Raw genomic sequence first — 19,803 nt, 5'->3', positions numbered from 1 at the left:
TTGGGTTGAAAGGCAAGTGATTTATTCAGCCTCAATTTTTTCACAGACTACTCTCCTACCATTCACAGAAGTTATATTTAAATCATTTTTGCTTAAATTTTGATTTTAATATTTGACTGTTAAAAACAACAAAAAAAATTACAAATGGGCTTGAGTTTATTGCCTGCTAGAGTGTACAGCGTCTTCCTCAGGATCTCACAGTGAATCAGTAATCTCTTAGAGCATCACCTGAGGGAGAAGCATGAAGACTCATTAATGCAAAATAATCCAGGTGATTGGATTCTCATACATCCACATTGTCTGTAATATTCCTGCCAGTTATTTGTTCAGTGATTAATACGGCTGGCTTATGTATGCCTCGGCTCACCATCATATAGAGCAAGGGCAAGTGCAGTGCTGAGAGACCTGCAGGAAAGATCATGCCTAGGGAGAGCTGCAGCTGGAGGCACAAAGGGTACCTGCACTGGTGTTCAAAAACCCCTTGGGTCTGAAATCAGGTGCTTATTTTAAACAGATGAGTCCATCGATGCCAACCAAACTGCTTAAGTGCAGCACTGATGGCAGCATCAGGTGCCAGGACAACAGTGGGAAGATCCCAGCAATCCACAAGCATCCACTCCTGTCCTGCCCTTGTCCCGTTTGGGGTCTGCAGCTCCCACATGCAAGACCCTGGGCTCAGCCTTACTGGGACTGAGCCACCGCTGAATGGCCTAAAGTACTGCAAAGTGGGATTTTCGGGAGAGAGAAGAGAGTTTGCATCAGACATCATTTTGTTCAGCTTCCCACACCCCGAGGCGCAGCGGGGCACGCGCATCTGCACACACCCTTCTTCCCCACGCTTTCATCCAGCTGCTCACCTGCTTCCATGTTACTCGTATCTCAGCCACAAGAAAACAGGAGTTTTCAGCTTCTTGTGATAAACAATGGGAAATTTGAGCAAGACATACAGCACAAAGCTTTCAGATAGCTATTTGCACATTTGCACCAAGTATGAGCATTTAGAAGCAAAATATTTGTTAATAAAAGGTGACAAAATTATCTTCCAAATAAATACCATGTCAACTACAATGATTTTCTTTCTACTGTAATCAGCAATGTGAATAGGCGTAGTTTACTTCTGATTGTACGCAAAATGTGTCCACCTCTTAAAATGGCATTTAAATGACAACTGTTCAGTGTTCACTAATGACAAAAACTATCCCACTTGTGCGTGACAATTTATTCTGTTGTTCTGCCCTCACAACCAACAAGCTGGACTTTGATGGCCACTGGGAAACATCTGATGCTGCAACAGCAGATGGAGAATTTCAGGTCTGAGTTGGTGCTTCAAAGTAACTGTTTTGCTGCTAAACAAGTAAACCTGTCACAGAACTGACTTCCCTGGTCAGATATTACTTTTCACCACTTTAAAATCTTATGATCGTTGTTTATAAATTCACATGCAAAATATATCAATCGTTGTCTAGTGAAAATGTGTCTAGTTTTGTATTAAACAAATTCCAATTCTTTGGAATAACACATTCTCATAATAAGAGGCTGGTAATGATTTTTTTTAACTGGTATTTTGCTCATTTTCCTTGTGTACTTATTTTAGTCGTTGGGATCATTGAATAACTTGATAACATTATTTGACAGATTTCTTAGGAAACTTAAAAACTGCAGTAGTTTCAACAGTAACGTTTTGATTAAGCTACACATATCCATAAAAACTTTCTAAAACCCAGAACTAAGCCTGACTACATTTCAAACCAACCCAAACCGTGTGACTGTTTGGGACACTCATCTTTAAAAAGCATGTAACGACTGAAATCTTACAGGTTAGAGTCTTAGTTAAAATTGCAGCAAATTTTAACACCGACCTTAAGCTAAAAATATTTTAGAAAGTTCGATGGGATATTACAAGAACTGGCCCAAATATATATCAGTTTAGTCTGAACTCCAAAAAAGTACTGTGGTAGTAGTCCCTTGGGTTCAGCTGTACTTCCATCTCACACCCAGTTTTTGTTGATTTCTTTTGGCCTCTCGATTTTAACTAATTTGTTACAATTACTGCACCTATAGCAAAACTACAATAATTACCAATATTTTACGCCCTTATTTTCCATTTTCAAAAATACAAGCCTTAAAAATAGAACAATGCAAACAACCTGACCAGAGCATTATTTCTGCTCTTATTTCCTGTTAAATTTACAACACGCATGAATGTTTGAGACAGACAAAATTTTTAGGACTGTGTCCAACAACAGCTTTTAACATGGGAAAGAGCTGCAGGACCAGACTGAAAAACCAAGAGGCACACATGATTATTTTTAAGACTTATTTTATCTGATGTTAACAAAGTTCCAACATACCAGTTCTTTTCTGAATTCAGTCATGGAAAAAGTGAGTGTTAAAATTTTACCAGCAAAACCTACGAAATGAATGTTTATATTTTCTATATAATATGTATTTAATTATAGGGAATTTACTATATTTAAGTTTAAACTAGCGATTTTCTGAGTCAATTAAAAATCACTAGTAGCCTTTACCATAAAATTTGAGAAAAAACATTTACTAGATAGAATCCCAAGGTCACATTTTAAGCATTAAATGTCTGGAATGTATCTGTCCCACTGTCATAAAAATTAACCTCATCCATTAGAGGAAAATGATCTTATACTTTCCCTCCTTTTTATATAAATTCAGCCATGACCCCATGCAAAATTTTTCATTTCATAAAGTCAGTAGCAACATTTTGGGAAAAAATGCAGCATGCAATGATATCATCTAAGGCAAACGGCTAATGCTATTGCCAGCATTTACCATATACCTAAGAAACAAAGCAGCACGGGATACGGAATGGACGTAGCAAGGACTCTTGGAGACAGTCTCATGGGGTCATGGAGGTATTCAAAAAGCATCATCCAGTATCCAGAGTAGAACTGTTTCTGAACCATTATTTGTGAGCTCCCTACCTGTTCAAGGGACTTGAACGCTCAAGCCCAATTTCACAAAAAGGGACCGGCTTTTCTGAGGACAATGCCATTGAAAGTCTAGAAGCCATACTTTAAGTCATCTTTCAAAGGTGACGTTTGTTTCATTGTAAAACTTGAATGCAATGTACCAACCACCCATCAAATGAGGCTACAACCATCCTCAAGAAGAATCTCATTTCAGTGCGTGCACTGGAGTATTTTTACATTCTATGTGAAGTGGCAAATTAAAAATAGAAGTAGATACGTTGCTTGCAGCAAATGGAAATAGGGCAGAATTTAAGACTTTTTAGATATGCTGTTTCATTGAGAATCACAAATCCCATGCTTGTATTCTAGATATTTGCAGAAGAAACATCGATTAATTGAACAGAAAGCAAACTGTGTTCTGTGTTTCCACTTTCCGAAGTAAACATCTACGCGTCATGTTTAAGGAGTTCGTTCTGGATGGCTCGGTAAGACTCCCAAAGACATACTGTTGCCTAAAACAGGCCGCATGAACTGCCTGCCACCCGACATACAGTGCAGCAGATCTGTACATTTGTATGCGCTTACCACAAATCTAAAGAACTACTCCAGGATAAAAATTGAAACAAATAAAAAAATGTCCTCTACTGTATGACAGCTGCCATAATATGGTGAATATCTGTAAATGGAAATGTGCTGCTGTGTCTCTGAACATTAGAACTTCACGTCAGCAACAGTAAACTGTTCCCTTAGATGGAACACTCCACCAAAAAGTCCCAAACAGTACTTAATTTCCTTACTCTAGAGTACACTAAAATAAAATTGTGACTTCTCCTAAATTCCCTTTTTCCTTAAGACTAAAGAGAAATTCAAGTTAAATGTGGTTGCTTTGGGAATAATAGGGCAAAAATGAGAACTGGCTTTTGACCATCTTTCTGCCAAAGGCACAGGTTCTCATTCAGTGCAAACTGAAGCTTGCTTTTGTTTTTTCACGCTTGTCCGTAAATGGTTCTCTGGAGTCATCCCTTATTTCTGCTGATTGATTTATGGCCCATCAATCAATGTCTGCCTCTGGCTAGAAGTCCTTGCTTTTGTTTGGTTTATATGCCTTCTTACTGTTTTGTCTGTCATTTGATCTATGCTCCCAGCAGTCTCTTGTACACTTACAGCTGTTTCTAAAAAAATACTGGGTTTACTGCATGTGATTTAATCACTCAATTAATACTTATTACGTAAAGCAGAACTGACTTGCAATGAGACCACTTAACTCAGAGAGCAGTGGTCAAGATGACAGACACCTTACTAAACCTCCCCCACCCAACTGCTAACTACACTACATTAATACTACTCTACAATAGATTTGGTAAAGTTATTATGACCTGGTCTTTTTAAATTTATTATAATTCACACTGCTGACACACTTTATTGAACAGTGTACTTAAGAAAACAGTTGTAAAAAGCTATAAAACTTTGCTAAAAAGGATGAAAATGCCATACAAGAATAAAAGGGCTCATTTCTACCCCAAAACTTTTGTCTTGCCTTATTCAGAAGCCTCATAGCAGCAGCAGCAGCATACAGCTGTTTCAAAAGCAGTGCGTAAAAATCTCCCCAACTAAAAGCATCTAGTCATAAACACAGAGAATCACAAGATACGTGAAAACACACAATCATCCCAAAATCTTTACACCCTCTCTTCCCTTTAAATTTTCCATTTTAAGACCTAACTACTTACCCTACCTATTTAGAAAGCTTCTAGACAGAGACACAAAACTATGATGTTACAATATCCAAACTACTGCAAAGTTAGAGTGATTTCATTGGGGTTTTTCCTTCCTTTATGGGACTTCAACAAATACAGTTGCAGGAATAACTTAGAATTTTTTTTTTAAGCTACTATATCTTGGATTGGAAATGCAACAATGAGGCAATGTTGGACTGCTGAGTAATGACAGCATTTTGAACAGAGAAGCTGCTGAATGTCAGCAGGGGATTTGGGTGGTGCCTAAGGACGTGCCACAAATGTACAGAAAACAAGAGAAATTCCAGTGTAAGCACACCCCTAAAGGAAAACATCCTCTGGGCATGGGCTGGGATATATACAGAATGAGCTAACAAAGCACTGTACAGTTTCTAAGTCATTTGTGTCTCATCCAAAATACTACTGGTACCTCATTTTGCAGTATCAGGAGACAGCAATGGGAATTACTGGGGACTTGGAAAAAACTCTGCATAGAAGAAAAGAGTAGGATTCCTCGATCTCTAGGAAGATCTTAATATTTTTGAAAAACCCAATAGTAAATGCTTACTAGTCACCTGTAACAGTTCTTTGCTACATGCTCATGTTGCCAACACATACATCGCTACTGCTGGTGATACCTATTTGTAAGAATATGCATAAAATCATTTCTTATCTCACTGGTATCTGGAAGTAAGTCCTTTCCCCTCCACAGCACAGCCCTAGGAAGGGAGAGAGAAGCACACACTTTTTTTCTTAGTACTTCCCAAGCAATGAATTGCAAGTTTAAATAGCACATGGAAGGGCAAGGGGATACCCTGTGAATGCACACACTTCGTATCTCCAAGAGCAGCCAACAGCTACAGAGAAGTAGCCAGTCTTCTCCCTTTAAGTGCTCCTCCATATGTAAATGCAGCCCACCAAGCAACCCCGGCAATGCTTGCCTTGGGAAGCGTTACCTCCTCCAGGAGGGTTTCACAATAGACACTTCCATGAAAACCGAAGGACTGCCATCCAAAACTGCAAACAACGAACTCCTCAGCAACAGCAAGTTTAACATCGATGTTAAATAGCCATTAGCACTAGTATCTGGCATAGGAGCACTCAGCAAAGAAGTCACAGCTACTGCTTAAGGTGGTAACCATCAGCTGACTCCAGCTGCGCAGTGAACAACACAAGCAATTTCATTTTAACGACACAGCATCCATGAAATTGTCCCCCTCTTTGAGAGTCCTTTGGATGTCCCAGCACACCACAAGATAAGATATAAGGTTTTTGAAAGGACCTTTTATTGTCAGTCTAAAAGCATGCCTGACGCTGAAGGTGTGCACAACAGCTTCAATAAATAAGCTGTGGCTTTTCCTCCATTCCTAACCTCTTTTCACCAAAACCCCAGCCCATTTATTCTTCACAGATAGTTTCTAACTTTACAGTTTCTAACTTTACAGTTTCTGGCTGTATTTGGCTGCACTCAAAGATTTACCTCACCTCCTGCAGCAAAACAGATGCATTTCTCTAGAGAGAAGCCTAGGAGTAAACCAGCATATATGTCATAGGCGGGGATGTGGTGGCCAAAGGCCCGGAGCAAAATATGCAGTAATTGAGACCGACAGCAGAAACATATTTATTATTGCTAAGTATGTTCCTAAAGATTAAAAATAATCTGTTCTTTCTCTGAAAGCCACTCCAAACGATGAGAGATTGAGACACTTCGGTGCAAGGCTGACATTAATACACTGAAGATCACCAGCTGCAAAAAAATTTGAGTCTCCAAGACAAGGATCTTAAAACCAAAATTATCACCTGCTTTATACTGGAGCCACCAGCATCAGTGCTGTGTCTTGCCTTACTGGGAGCACTGTCTTGGAGAATCTGACATTACTAGGATCATCCACAAAGGGCTTCACACCGTCTGGATAAGTGAATCTGAAAATTCCAAGTTCCTGTTCCAAAGGCTGATCAGACACCTGAAAAAATCTCGGACCTTCCTATTTGTTCATGTGGCAGAAGTTGTCACATTGTCTGTGTTGTCCTAAATGAGTGCTAGAATGGTGCAGAATTCCCGTCCACAGGAATGGATGCGATACACAAACTATTGTCAGCTATAGCCCACTGCTTCAGGGATGTCCAAGGCCCTGGGAGGCAACTATGCCTATCATTTTGCGCAAGAGGTAAAGATGAAGTAACACCCGTTTGCGGACATTGTGTGGGATCTGGTAGTCTGCCCTTGTAAAGGTGCTGAACTAGGGGAAGTTACGGCGTTCTCATTGAAGCAAGTGACTCTTAAAGCTTTGCCTTGGGGGCCAAATGATGCTGGCAATTAGGGAGCTGTATAAATCTGGCAGGGTGACAGAGGCTGTTTCACGAGGGGAAAGTTTTGGTAGATAGATACTGCTTGAATACAGTAGGACAGAGACAATGAGTAGACCTCTCCTATAGCGTATTAGCTGGCACTTCAGTGATGCCCACAAGTCTTTGGCCAAGTCGAGGTGTGAAAACTAAATAAAATCTCTGCCCTTAAAGTACATTTCATTAAGGAATGTACTACTTCAGGAAATCTGGAAGCTTGTAACCAGAAGGCAGTATTTGTGGGCTGGCATAGAATCAATATCTCTCTAAAAAGTCAGGAAAAAAAGGAAGACATTGAAGAGTAGCATGGTTATGTGTTGGTATATGTCCTAATTATTGATATGAAAATACAACTTACCGAAAGAATGTTTCTACTTTAAAAATGCAGTGATACAATTTATTTGCTGAAAAGGATATGGCTTACCTTTTATGTGGTATTGGCACTAGAGAGAAAAAATTAAGTCAAAGCCATTTAATTTGGGATCATGTACTTTCTGTCCAGTCTTCTGCACGTAGATCCACAAGATGACTGTTTTAACAAATGAAACAAGAAGGGTCTAATAAACACTGCATTAATAACTGGCACACAAACTGTCCTCCCCATGTGATGAAAAGCATCAGTAAGAAACATCTTTGTTTCAGAGGACTCTCTCAGCAGGATGCATAGTGAGGAAGATAATCCTCATATATGCCAAAACCCATAGAAATTTCAGTTCCCATTGGTTCAGAGCGCAGATGCCCTTGAAAAGATAAATTTGAGTCCTCCGGATTTATGGAGGGGGAACTTTCTGTTCTAAGCTTACACAAGAGATAGTGGAAATGTGTAAAAATAACAGTACCAACCCAAATGAGGACAGGGATCCTCCGGAAATATCCAGGACTGCGTGAGGGAAACGGACAAAGAAACAAAGAGACAGGCACGCTCAGTACTTTAATTTTGGCACTCTTGCACAGAAATCACTCAGGATGTCTGCAGAAGAGCCCCGAGGCTCACTAGCTGTCTTCCTCAGAAGACTGTGCTAAGAGGGGAAAGGAAATCACCAAACATCATCTGCTGCCAAACATTTTCAAAGTCATGTTTTGAGTAGGGATGGCCTCATTTCCTCCTGTTCACAGCCCAGATGTACTCCCTCCAGAAAAAACACAGCAATGTACCATCAAGAGGTATGAACTTCGGTCTGAACGCCAGAAATTCCATGCTTGTGATGTGTTTTAGGACAAAGCTTTTATGACCATGATGAAATGCCCCTAGAAGATTACCTGCATAAGAAATCATGTATGCAGCTCATGAGGGTGAGAGGCAGCTAATAATAGGTAAAGCTCCAACTCTGACAAGACTAAATGAAAGAACAGGTCAGAGCCTGACTACTGCAAATACCATCCCCTTCCACCAATGCCGCAGGGAATACCTACATGCAAGCACTAAGCGCACACAAAAAAATAATACCGCGTGGAGGACATCATATTTCATAATTCTAGGTCAGGACTATGCCTTCTTAGTTTAGCACAGACTAATCATACACAATTTTATTCTAAGGTGCAATGTTAATAAAAAGAGGAAAAAAATCACACTAAATGGTAAACCCTATTGCCAAAATATTACCAAAAGCCATGAATTTAACACAGTTCATGAGAGACCAGATGACTACATACATATATAACCTAAAGAATACCCTAATGATTTAAAAAAACAAGACCTAACTTTTTTCATTCAAATATTTATTAGAACAAGGAAATGGCTTAACATTTACAGAGTACTCTAAGTCCAAAATGAGCCCAGCTGACATCTTCTATGCAAGATTCTCACACGTTCCCCTGCAGCAGCATTACTGGCTGCTGACAGACCAAGTTGAACACACCTTGGGCACAATCCAGCTTAGTGTATTTCTAGAAAACACTCTAGGAGAAGAGAGGAATTCAAAACTCCTGTGCTGTGCCAATTCTCCTTTTCCAAATTTTCAGAGCAGGGCAAATGTTATGCTAGGAGAATCTATTAGCCAAGCTGAGGAAGCAACAGCATGCTTAGCTAAGTTTTAGCTTGATGAAGGTAACAGAGCAGATCAGGATCATGCCAAAGAGAAGAATTACTGGGTGTCATGAGATGTCATGGTGCTTGAATTCAGTGGAAAGGCTACACAAAAAAAAACAAGACAAAAAGCTGCCTGGAAAGTGTCAACCACTGCCACGTTCACAAGACACAAAAGTGAAAATGACAAACCAAGACATATTTCAAAAGTGCTGGGTGAGGGGCTGCAACTGCCATTATTGCCAGGCTTTTGAATTCAGTAAAAGACAGATTATATAAATGAGAAGAAATGCTTCAACTATGTTAATTCTCTGTCGTGATGTTCAGACTACCTCGCCACTTGAGCCGTGTTGTTAATAAACAGAGCCCACACCTGTGCCTGCTGGAGAATGGAACTCCAACAGGTTATTCTCAAAGAAGCATTTTCCTGTATTTTATGTCTTTATTGCAACGTTTTGATTTCAGACTGCCCTAATGATCAAACTCTTACAAGAGATCACTTAAAAAAACCCCCACACTTTCTTTTTTTCACTTCCAGATGAAAATTCTATATAATTCTCAGAGAAAAGTTACTAGGAAAAACAACTCTGAAACTATTGTTTTATCTTTTAATATAATTTCATGTTACACAATAATCAGTTCTCACTAAATGAAGATATAAGGACAATTAACCATAGTAACAATGAGATTAATAAAGTCTCTAAATATATAGGTAACTGTTTTGCTTGGGAAAAACATCTAGATGTGCTGAAAAAAAATCTAAGGGGGCAGTTATACTGGTGAATAAATTAGGTCAAATGAATCCAGACCTTCTGGTCTCAATCAAGAAAATGCCACTTATCTGAGGGCGAGACAGACAATCACAAAGAAGCACCAGGAACTGAACTTTCTTGGCTCATGTGATCCAGGAGTACTTGACAAGTTTTTGGCCTCCTGTAAGCCAAACCTGGTTTCTGAAGATATTTGGATGTCAAAGGCATTCAATGGAATTAAGAAAAAGAAAAATCCAGACTCCAGTGAAAGCCTCATTTAAAAACCACCAAAAAATCCCCTATGAAATGTACCACAGGATCAGCCTTGTGCTGGCAAACAGACTGCAACCCCTGCTGTCAAGGTCTAATATTTCATATGTTCTCTCAGAGGAAATAAGTATTTCCTTATTCTCTAATTCATTCTCTTTATAAAAAAGCTGTGGTATCTTGCAGCTGACAATCTCAATATGTAAACATTACTATGTCAACAAAAAAAACCCCGTCACACTTGTAGCACTTGCACTCATTGCCGTGCATATGAACTAGTGTAAATGTAAATGCATACACAATAAATGTAAATAAATACATTCCTTTTGAGGAATAGGAGGGAAGGAACCGATCTCAATTTTGTACGTGCTGAGTCAGTCACACATTTCAGTGCAGGAGGCAATCTGGTACAGTATCAGCACTGGCAAACTGAGTATTCAGCATGATAAATTGCCTCAGTTGGTACTAAAGACTGTTAATAACATTCCAAGTGCTCTCTAGAAGTATCAAAAGAGCTAAACCAAACACATTTTAAAAACGCTTATTAAAAGTAAATTCAAAATGTAATCTGGCTTAGACTGGGGTGAATAAGAGGCCTCTAGATAGGCTATGTCTACTTATCTGTGAGGAAGGAAAACAAGAAAAAAAACACGGAGTTGAAAGAATTATTGCAGAAGAAAACTTCTGTGAGAGTAGTTTGCTGAAAAAGATCTGCCTTATGTGTTTAAAAAAAAAAAAAAAAAAACATAACTTCAAAGCTAAGGCTGACATACTTTGCCTTTTAAGAGACTGCATCTGTATCCTCAATCCGCAGCATCGGATTCAATATAGCTGTTTTAAATATGGTTCCTAGTCAGCTTGACAGCATGTGACTGCATCGGGAAGTTATTTCAGAGGAACTTTGCCATGCCTTTGTGGCTGCAACAGTTAGCAGGGCTTGCTCTGTTCATATTCTGTTTGAAATGGCTTTTCCTTCTAGGAATGGAAATACACAAACAGTCACCTAACATTCTGACAACTCCAAAGTCATCAGCATAGCAATACTTGGCAATTTTAACTCCCCTGTCTAAATGCTAAGTTTACACAAGAACCTTAAACTCCTGGGTGTTCTCTATACAATGTAAAAAGTTGATTTTGGATTCTTAGAGGAAATTTCCATTGAGCTTTCCCATATTTATTCTTTTTGGATTAAAGAACCGTTATATTTTAGAGATCCATTTATAGAAACAGATTGTTTCTTGGTAGGTCAGAAAAAGCTGTCATATATGTGCACACACTTTGTGCAACAAGAGTGTTTTACTTTAGGAATCTGTTTTTAAATGGTGGACAGAAACTCTGCACCAAAAAAAGTGACTTAGAGATTCTGCGATAACACTCTTAATGATGGAATGACCACTGCAATAAAATCACAACTCCGTTACATTCCCAGCATAAGCCTTTAAAGCTTTTACCTGTACAGGTCCAAATTCCTTCTCTGACCTACCCCCTGGAGGAGCCTCTTTCTTCCCTCATCCTCCTTAATGGTTGTGAGGAAGACTGTAGAGAGTGGTCTTCCGAGTTATGTTTCTGTAACTATGTGGTGTAGGTAGGTGCATGTTACAGATCTGCTATCAGATCTGTACTGTTTATTTCTAGAATAATGCTCTTATTCATTAAACTGGTGGATTTTAAGCTGGATATTCAGAGTGAGTAATGCAATCTTGAGTTCAGCTTGAATTTTACAAACAAATGTCAATTATTCAGACAAGCTTCAAACCAGTGAGTCAAGTTACTTTGCAGCTGGTTCTCTTGAGAAACATTGCTTAATCAGTCAGCTGGTCAGCCATGAATGTTTATTCTGTAATTGCAAAATACTGCTTCAGGACGAAAAACATCTCGCCTGAGCCACAGTGCCCTTCTGTAACTGTAAGCACATCATGTGAGCCCCTAAAGTCTTCTAAAGACACGTAAGGGAGTCACAGAAGATGATCTCATTTAATGATCCCATGAGACACCTATTTTTTTTTACTCTAATTTCCATTATTCCTTGCCTGAAGACATAACTTGTGAGCCAAGGGCTTCAAACTTACTTCACAACGTAAAGAAATCTAACTGAATATAAAAAGAACTTTACAGATTTAAACTGAATAATAAGACATTGCCTTGCAACTTCCAGTGTGAGAAACAGGAACTGCAGCAATTGTATAATTTTTAACTTATTTACCTATTTAAATAAGTCTGTTTCTAACAGGATTTTTGTTGAGCTACATAGTATCAAACATTTTCTGAGCTGTGGGAAGAGACAGTAATAAAAATATTTTGAAATAAAAAATATTCTGAAAGAAAAACCTTCATTGATCAGTAAAGACAGAATTTAGATATGCATCAGCACAAAAGAGATACACACAGTTCCTACAGATAAGACCCTTTTTTTTAAGTTATGATGAGATTGAATCTTTTTCCTGAATTGTAACAACAGAAAAAAAAAATAATCAGCTAATAAAACCCACAAGAGCATACAGACCTGGACTACATTTCGTATTTTTTACTTCTTTTTTCCTTCCGTAAATTAAATGCTTATTTTTTCTTCCTTGGAAGAAAGTTACAAAGGGTGCCATTTATGAGGGACAGAATCATAGAATCATAGAATGGGTTGGGTTGGAAGGGACCTTAAAGATCACCCAGTTCCAACCCCCCTGCCATGGGCAGGGACACCTTCCACCTTCCACCAGACCAGGTTGCTCCAAGCCCCGTCCAGCCTGGCCCTGAGCACTCCCAGGGATGGGGCACCCACAGCTGCTCTGGGCAGCCTGTGCCAGTGCTTTACCACACTCTCAGTAAAGAATCTCTTCCTCATACCTTATCCATATCTATCCTCTCCCAGTTTAAAGCCATTCCTCCTTGTCCTATCACTACATGCCCTTGGTCCGTCTCCAGCTTCCTTGTAGCCTCCTTTAGGTACTGGAAGGATGCTGGTATATAATGCTTAATGCTAATGAGTCACAGTCTAGAATACAATTTCAAACCAAATGAAACTGATTGCTTTGCACAACTGTTTTTGTAATAATTTAGAAAAGTATTTTCTTAGAAAAAAAACAGATCTCTGTAACAGAGTGCAGTGCAAGATCACAAAGTACGGGTATTTCTTAAGCAGCAAAGAATCTGTCAAAAGGGAAACTCTTTACAGTCCTCTCCTCCAACACCTCTAATGAACACTGGCATCAGCTGGGTGGCGTGGGAAGATGAGAACAGGTAGTGAGATAACATGAACATAACAGTTGGGAATTTTAGACGGAAGAGTAAACATCCACTTGGCAGATGATATTTTCTTCTTAAGAAAAAAAAAATAGTTATGAGATCCTCATTAGGCAAAAGATGATTGTACACATTTTCCAGCCATCTTTACTTAAATGAGCCATTAAAACATTTATTTGAAAGTAGTGAGGCAATTCAGCAGGACTAGAAATAAAACAGACTTCTATAAATATCTTACACATCTCCCCAGACAGTCAATCACGTATACAAAGCATACATGTAGTTGGGGAAGCAGCAGACAGACGAATATAGCCCAGGCTGACTTCAGTAGCTCAAGAACACAACTGAATACCAGAAAACACATCAGTTAAAACAAGACTCAGTATTGTTTAAAACATCGTTAATTCATTAGCAGCTCAACTGCAGCAAAAACACAGTGTGAAATACCAAATTATGGAATGTCCTGTAAAGCTATATACTTTTTAAATTAAATGATAAGGGAAAGAAATTACTGAAGTAGTATAATCTGCCTTGAATTTGCGCTTTTTCAATAAGGAAATGAACACTTTTTTGAAGAAAAATCAGACTTCACTCCAGTATTGGTAAATAAAATCATACTTTTAAGAACATACAAATATGAGGGTGCTTAAGGAGCAACTGAATCATCACTCACTGTTCAGAATAGCTAAATACATCATCAGAATGGAAGTTCACTATCCATGTGCCAGAATAACAAGCTTTTTAAAGTAGGACAGAGGAAACTCCACGGGGAACACAGAAAGTTAGTACAATATTATTTATATGCACTGGTAGTTTTATACTGCAGTCGTTTGCCGAGTTGAGAAAGTTCAGCTTGCTATTCCAAAGCCTGCACAATGTATGTATTACTGCTATTATGCCTTGCTTTTGAAAGATTTTTATATCATATTTGAAACTAAAAGGAAAATAAAATGTAAACTTGTTATGTCACACATTAATGATTCAAACAAATCTATAAAAAATTTTAAACTCTACTAAATTCTTTTTAGAGGAGAGGCTAAAGAGTGGCTTAGTTGCACAGTGCAGAACTCAGAAGTTCTTGTTTCCCAGTATATCTGTACTAACTGCATGTTTATAGTGTAATTTGTTTCAAGTTAACTATACGGATCCATAAATTTATTGGTGACAGCAATGTCAGCTAGGATTTTAGTCTTAATAACTAGAGGAGAAATATTTAGGGCATCTTTTCAAGTCATCTGCAGACAAAAATTCCACCAAATAAATAAAACCCAAACAAACCCAAAACAAAATGCAAACGGTTGAAATATTTCCTCTCCCTGTCCCTACCTCCCAAATTGTTTTTTTTGCCCATGTCCTGAGTATGCTTAGGATCAGGCCAAAGAATGGAGTTCAGGAGTCTGAAAATCTCTAAAGGGGACTGGTGGGTTGTTCCAATTGCTGTGCAAGCTGTGCCTCACCAGTTGCAGACTGACACTCAGCTCAACTGCTGTCTAATTTAACAGGTTTTTTTTTCTCCACAGACCCTCCGCTGGTCTGGGGAGAAAGTGAAAGGTACATACATTGGCAGAGGTGCTCCTTGTGCAGTATCTTGTACAGCAATGGATATCAAAACAAGGGGCAATGAGACCAGCCTAGGCAAAGCCTTCACTTCCAGACGGACTCAGCACTTCCTGGAAGGCCAATAAAATCACCATGGCGGTAAATACTGAGGGGAAAAAAGGAGATGCCTTCCCTTGCTAGGGGAGGCACCTAAAAGCCACAGATCATTAAACAGGTTTAAGTAAGCATTCTTGAGGTCTTTTTGAACTTTTCAATGTGTATAGATGTGGGAATTCTGCAGCTGGCCAGATGGTCCTGACTCATTCTGTCAGTCACAAGGCCAAAATGATTTTTATGTTAACAACAACAAAACCTTGAAACTGTAAGTCTTCTCCCTCAAATACCTCCTGCTGAAGAATTTGTGAGCAGTCATTTGTTCCCTTTAAACTTGCAAGCTTATTTTCAGTCAATGCCTTGACTGTAAAAAACTTATTTGTGTTAAAACAGCTATGCACATACAGCCCATTTATCTTTTCCTTTGCCAGAAAATCGTACAGAAGGCTCCAAAGTCTTGTTCCAGAGTTTGCACTTGAAGGCACTGCTATACACAAGGCTCTCAGACAGCAACCGCCATAAATCTGAAATTCTGTGGGGTGATGTTCAAGGGCAGAGTGAAACAGAAGCATCTATCCTTCTTTCACACCACTTCCTCATGACTCTATAAATACAGATATTGTATATGGAATAAAAGCACTCCAGTGCTTTCCTGATTATTGATTGTTTTTAAGAAGCCTGTAGGTACAATATAACACATCCTTAGTTTGTACACATATTATTTTTATATATATATATGTATATAACACCTGTAATATAGATATTTAATAGATAGAAGTATTTATATATACATACACACACACACAGAGGTAAAAATCTATGCTCTTTAGGCTGATAATACAAACCCAAGACCTAAGGATCCATTCTTCTATGGTCTTGCAACATGCAGACCTTGCAACGTTTAGTATTCTAAAAAGTCAGTTAACGAGATTAATAACGTACCCATGCATTGATACAACGAAAACAACAGTTTTCCCTCTTAATGCAATACAAAATATTGTTTAACGCAGACCAAAAGAGTAGTTTGAATTATCTCAGTTATTGTAGTTTTGGCTTACATTCAGCTGTGTTAGAAAACCCCTGCAGAAACCTGCCAAGAGGAAAATAAGATACAATTACTTTTATTTGAAGTATAAACTTACATACCTTGGCCTCCGAAATGCTAAACCATATTGTTGGCAAGCCAGTCCAACAGTGGGAGTATAAACAATAGGCATGAACCTTTCAATGTCAGAAGTCAGCACTTTATAGAAAAGCTTCTCATTTCGATCCTGAAGACTCATTAGTAGAATATATCTGTGGAGAATTACATATAATTAGACAGACATCAAGTAAACATATAAAGTAAATTCAGGAACACAAAGGTGTTTAGATAAGTAATTAAAGCTACACGTATTCTATAGCAGCCTCTTTCTTGCTAGGAGTATTTAAACTCCTCCTTGTCTTAATAGCAGAAAGGGTTCGGATACAAAGGACAACAAACTGGTTAAGGCAGAGAGAAGCTGAAACCACCACAAAGTTGACAGATTCCATGTACTCAGGAAGCTAATCTCTCACAGGTATAAAACACTATGCTGCAATTGAGTATTTGGTCTGTCAGAATCTAATCCATACATATCAGTTGTTCCACTTGAAATGAGACCATCATTAAATAAAACTTCATTACGTTTACTCTCTTGCCCCCCAAAATTGAAGCAAAAATGTTAGCTTTTTCTGCTCTTGCCTTGATAGAAATTTCTCTTAAATCCAGACTAATACTTCAAATAAATATTTCACCCGAATACTGTAGGACAAAGCTTTCAAAAACAAACCTTTAGTCCCCGAAGTCTATGTAATGAAATCTGCAATGTTTTATCTCTAAATGGAAGTCAATTTTTGATTGCATTTGAATAAGTGTTATATTTATTTAAAAAGAAAACCAATGAGAAGAAAAAAATATCAGAGAAATGACAGTCAAAAATAGTTCACGTTAAACTTGATCTACTTTTGACAACCATCACTCTCATACTGAATAAATCCGCCACTGCTCCAAGGTTCCATCCAGGAGGCCAAATTTCAGTGCTGGGTATGACACATGAGGTGAGTCTATGAGTGACTTTGTGAACACTTAATATTTAGAAATTTGATGATCCTAAACCTCACCTCTTTATTCACTAGCTTTAGTAAGGTGAAGTATTACTTCTAAAATTAAGTAGTCTTCTATACCAATAGGCTTACATAAAAACTAACAATTTATGCATACAATTTACATAGGTTGTTGGTTTTTTTATTTACAAAGGATTACTAATTAGTTATACTTAAAAAGTTTAATATGCCCATCATTTTATTACATATGTTGAGGGAATGTACACAACACATTCATTCCAAAAACCTGGAGGTCTGTGTATTTTATTATTCACATGAACTTTCCTTCAGCATACTCATCACATGTGCCGATAAAATCTAATTCATACTTTAGGAAGATACAAAGATAGTCAGGTGATTATGTAACGAAGAACAGTTTAGCAAATCCACATTCGTTACTTGATATCCCTGTATATCAGGGAAGCATTTCTTTCACAATTCGCTATATAAACCTTTAACAAGCGCTATAAGCAAGGCTACTGCAGCCGGCTTGGCAGCTGGCGACTGTAATGAGGTGACAGAAGTAAGGCAAAACAGTGTCCCTTCCCTTGTGTCACTAAGGGTACTTTAGACCCTAAGGAGATCTAGAAAAGATCTAGATGGGGGTTTATTTTCTTATTTGCATTTATCATGCCACTTTTATATTCAGGATATTGCAAAGATAATAACTGTGTACTACTTATACTTTCAAATATGACATACTTGGCCAGCCATATCCAAATCAACCTAAGTAATATTATTATAAAGTGAAAAATACTTATAGAGAAGTATTTTTGACCAGAAGGCTACTTTTCAGAAGTAGATATAAAAGAGCTCTTCTTTCTTGGCACAGTAACTTGCTTAGGGGTATCAACTTTCTCAAAAATTCTTTAAGAGGAAAACCAAAAACGCTTGATCCTCAATGTGGTGTTGGTTGTCATGCATTAGACAAGTACGCATCTTTAGCAACATCCAAGTAATCTACACAACCAAAAGCACGAAGCGTTTTTCAGCACTGTGTTTTTAAAATAAATATATTTAAAATGCAGTATTTAATGGAGTCGTTTACTGAAGCCCACATTTAATTGAAAACATAGTGAAAACAAGCAATAAAACACTGAGAACAATCGTTTGTGCTATAAAAGGGAAAAAAATAGTATCTATCCTCAGAGAAGGAGTCTTGAACAAAGATTTCAGGGAAGAGTTTCAGAGGATGAAAACCAAGGTCTGGAAGTAAGACAGAGGGGATGGCCAAGCATTCACACTTCAGTATGTCAGTTTTCCCCTTGCCTTCACTTCACCTATGCTAGTCTGCTGTTATGAAGGGAATGAAATACAGTGGCAACAGAAGGATATAAACCAAATATTATCCAAAACCCAAAAGAAAACTGACATAGCTACCAGAAAATTACTAATGATTTCTTAAGATAACTGGCCCTACTATCACTGGCTTGCATTTTACAAGGAAAATGGAAGGGTAAAAAAAAAACACAACCAAACCTAGAGTTTGTTTGCTCTTATCTTGCAAAAGATGAGAGCAAACAATGAAAGTGGGAGAACACACTATTATTTTTAACCTGCGTAAGATACTTAGCTCCATTACTTTGCATCATCAGTATCTATATAGAAATGCTACTAAAGACATTTGTAATATAATGTATAAAGAACTGAAAAAAAGCCAACAAAATAACACTGTATTCTCCGGAAAAGTGATATGATGGAACCTCTCCTAATGTCCACACATCCAGTATAACACTTCACCAGTGTGACTCTGAAGAAAGAAAAGCCCAGACAGAAGATGTGTCAAGGGCAACGATTTCAATGTCAATACAAAGCAAGAAGAAAGACAATTAAGAACATACAGGGGAGAAAAAAAAAAAAAATAGATTACTTGCAGAAGCCATTACATCTTTTCCAAATTAAGTTAGAGGAACAGATCTCCTGTTACTGGCTTCCTTTTTGCCAGGCATACTGGGCAATATATTTGCTGCTGTTTCACATTCATTTTGTGTACAAACTCTTGGTATTTCAGAATGCAGCAATTCCATGCTGAAAGTCAGCAAGGGAGTTTCAGCGGTGCCAAAACATGGCATGCCATGGTACTGTCAGCTTGGCTTGATGGATTTACACACATCCTCTTTCCAATCAAAACCAGAGGAAGCTACAATCCTGCCAGTGCAAGATGCTCTCATACACAGCATTAATGTTTCATCAGACTATACCCTTCTGCCTAAGGTACTTAACAGCTTCCACCTTTGCAATATTCAAATGCTTGTACTCAATCTTCTGTATTTGGACATAAACCATGCAGGTATACACACGACAGCAAATTTGAGCTCTACAAGGAAAACAACAGCTTCCCTTCATCTCTTTTCAATCACTGCACCTATGGGAGTGAAGACTATGCCAGGTGCATACTGGAAAAAAAATAAAATTCTAGAATTAGTATATTTACATTCAGTAGAAGGCAACACCTGCACGCTCTTAGGCAAGGTTGTCCTTCAGCACCTGCCTGTACAGGGAGTGCTTGAGATTTCCTTTCAAGTTCCAGTTAAAATAGTCAATGTCTTCTGGCATTCTCCATCAGTGAAGGCATTCAAGGAGTAACTGCGGTAGGATCGCAGTCACTCTTCCCTTTAAAATGCTTCGATACAAATGTAAATACAGGGACCAGAGTTCACATATTTCCTTGAAGGACTGAGCTCACACATGTAATGCACATGTTCTCAGAGCAGGGTCTCTAC

General features: G+C 38.2%; 1 protein-coding gene across 1 annotated transcript in view; it reads right to left on the bottom strand.

The window, feature by feature from the left end:
- Positions 1–19,803, bottom strand: part of ME1 (malic enzyme 1) — a 184,550-nt gene that overhangs the window by 114,112 nt on the left and 50,635 nt on the right. Inside the window, exon 3 of the mRNA XM_040598022.1 lies at positions 16,103–16,252. Within this exon, the coding sequence (XP_040453956.1) occupies positions 16,103–16,252 (150 nt within the window). The remainder of the gene's footprint in view (positions 1–16,102; positions 16,253–19,803) is intronic.

This window comes from Falco naumanni, chromosome 6 (genome assembly GCF_017639655.2).
Source record: "Falco naumanni isolate bFalNau1 chromosome 6, bFalNau1.pat, whole genome shotgun sequence".
Classification (NCBI taxonomy): Eukaryota; Metazoa; Chordata; class Aves; order Falconiformes; family Falconidae; genus Falco; species Falco naumanni.
The sequence above is the reverse complement of the archived record's forward strand: the minus strand, read 5'-3'. Positions and strand labels throughout refer to the sequence as shown.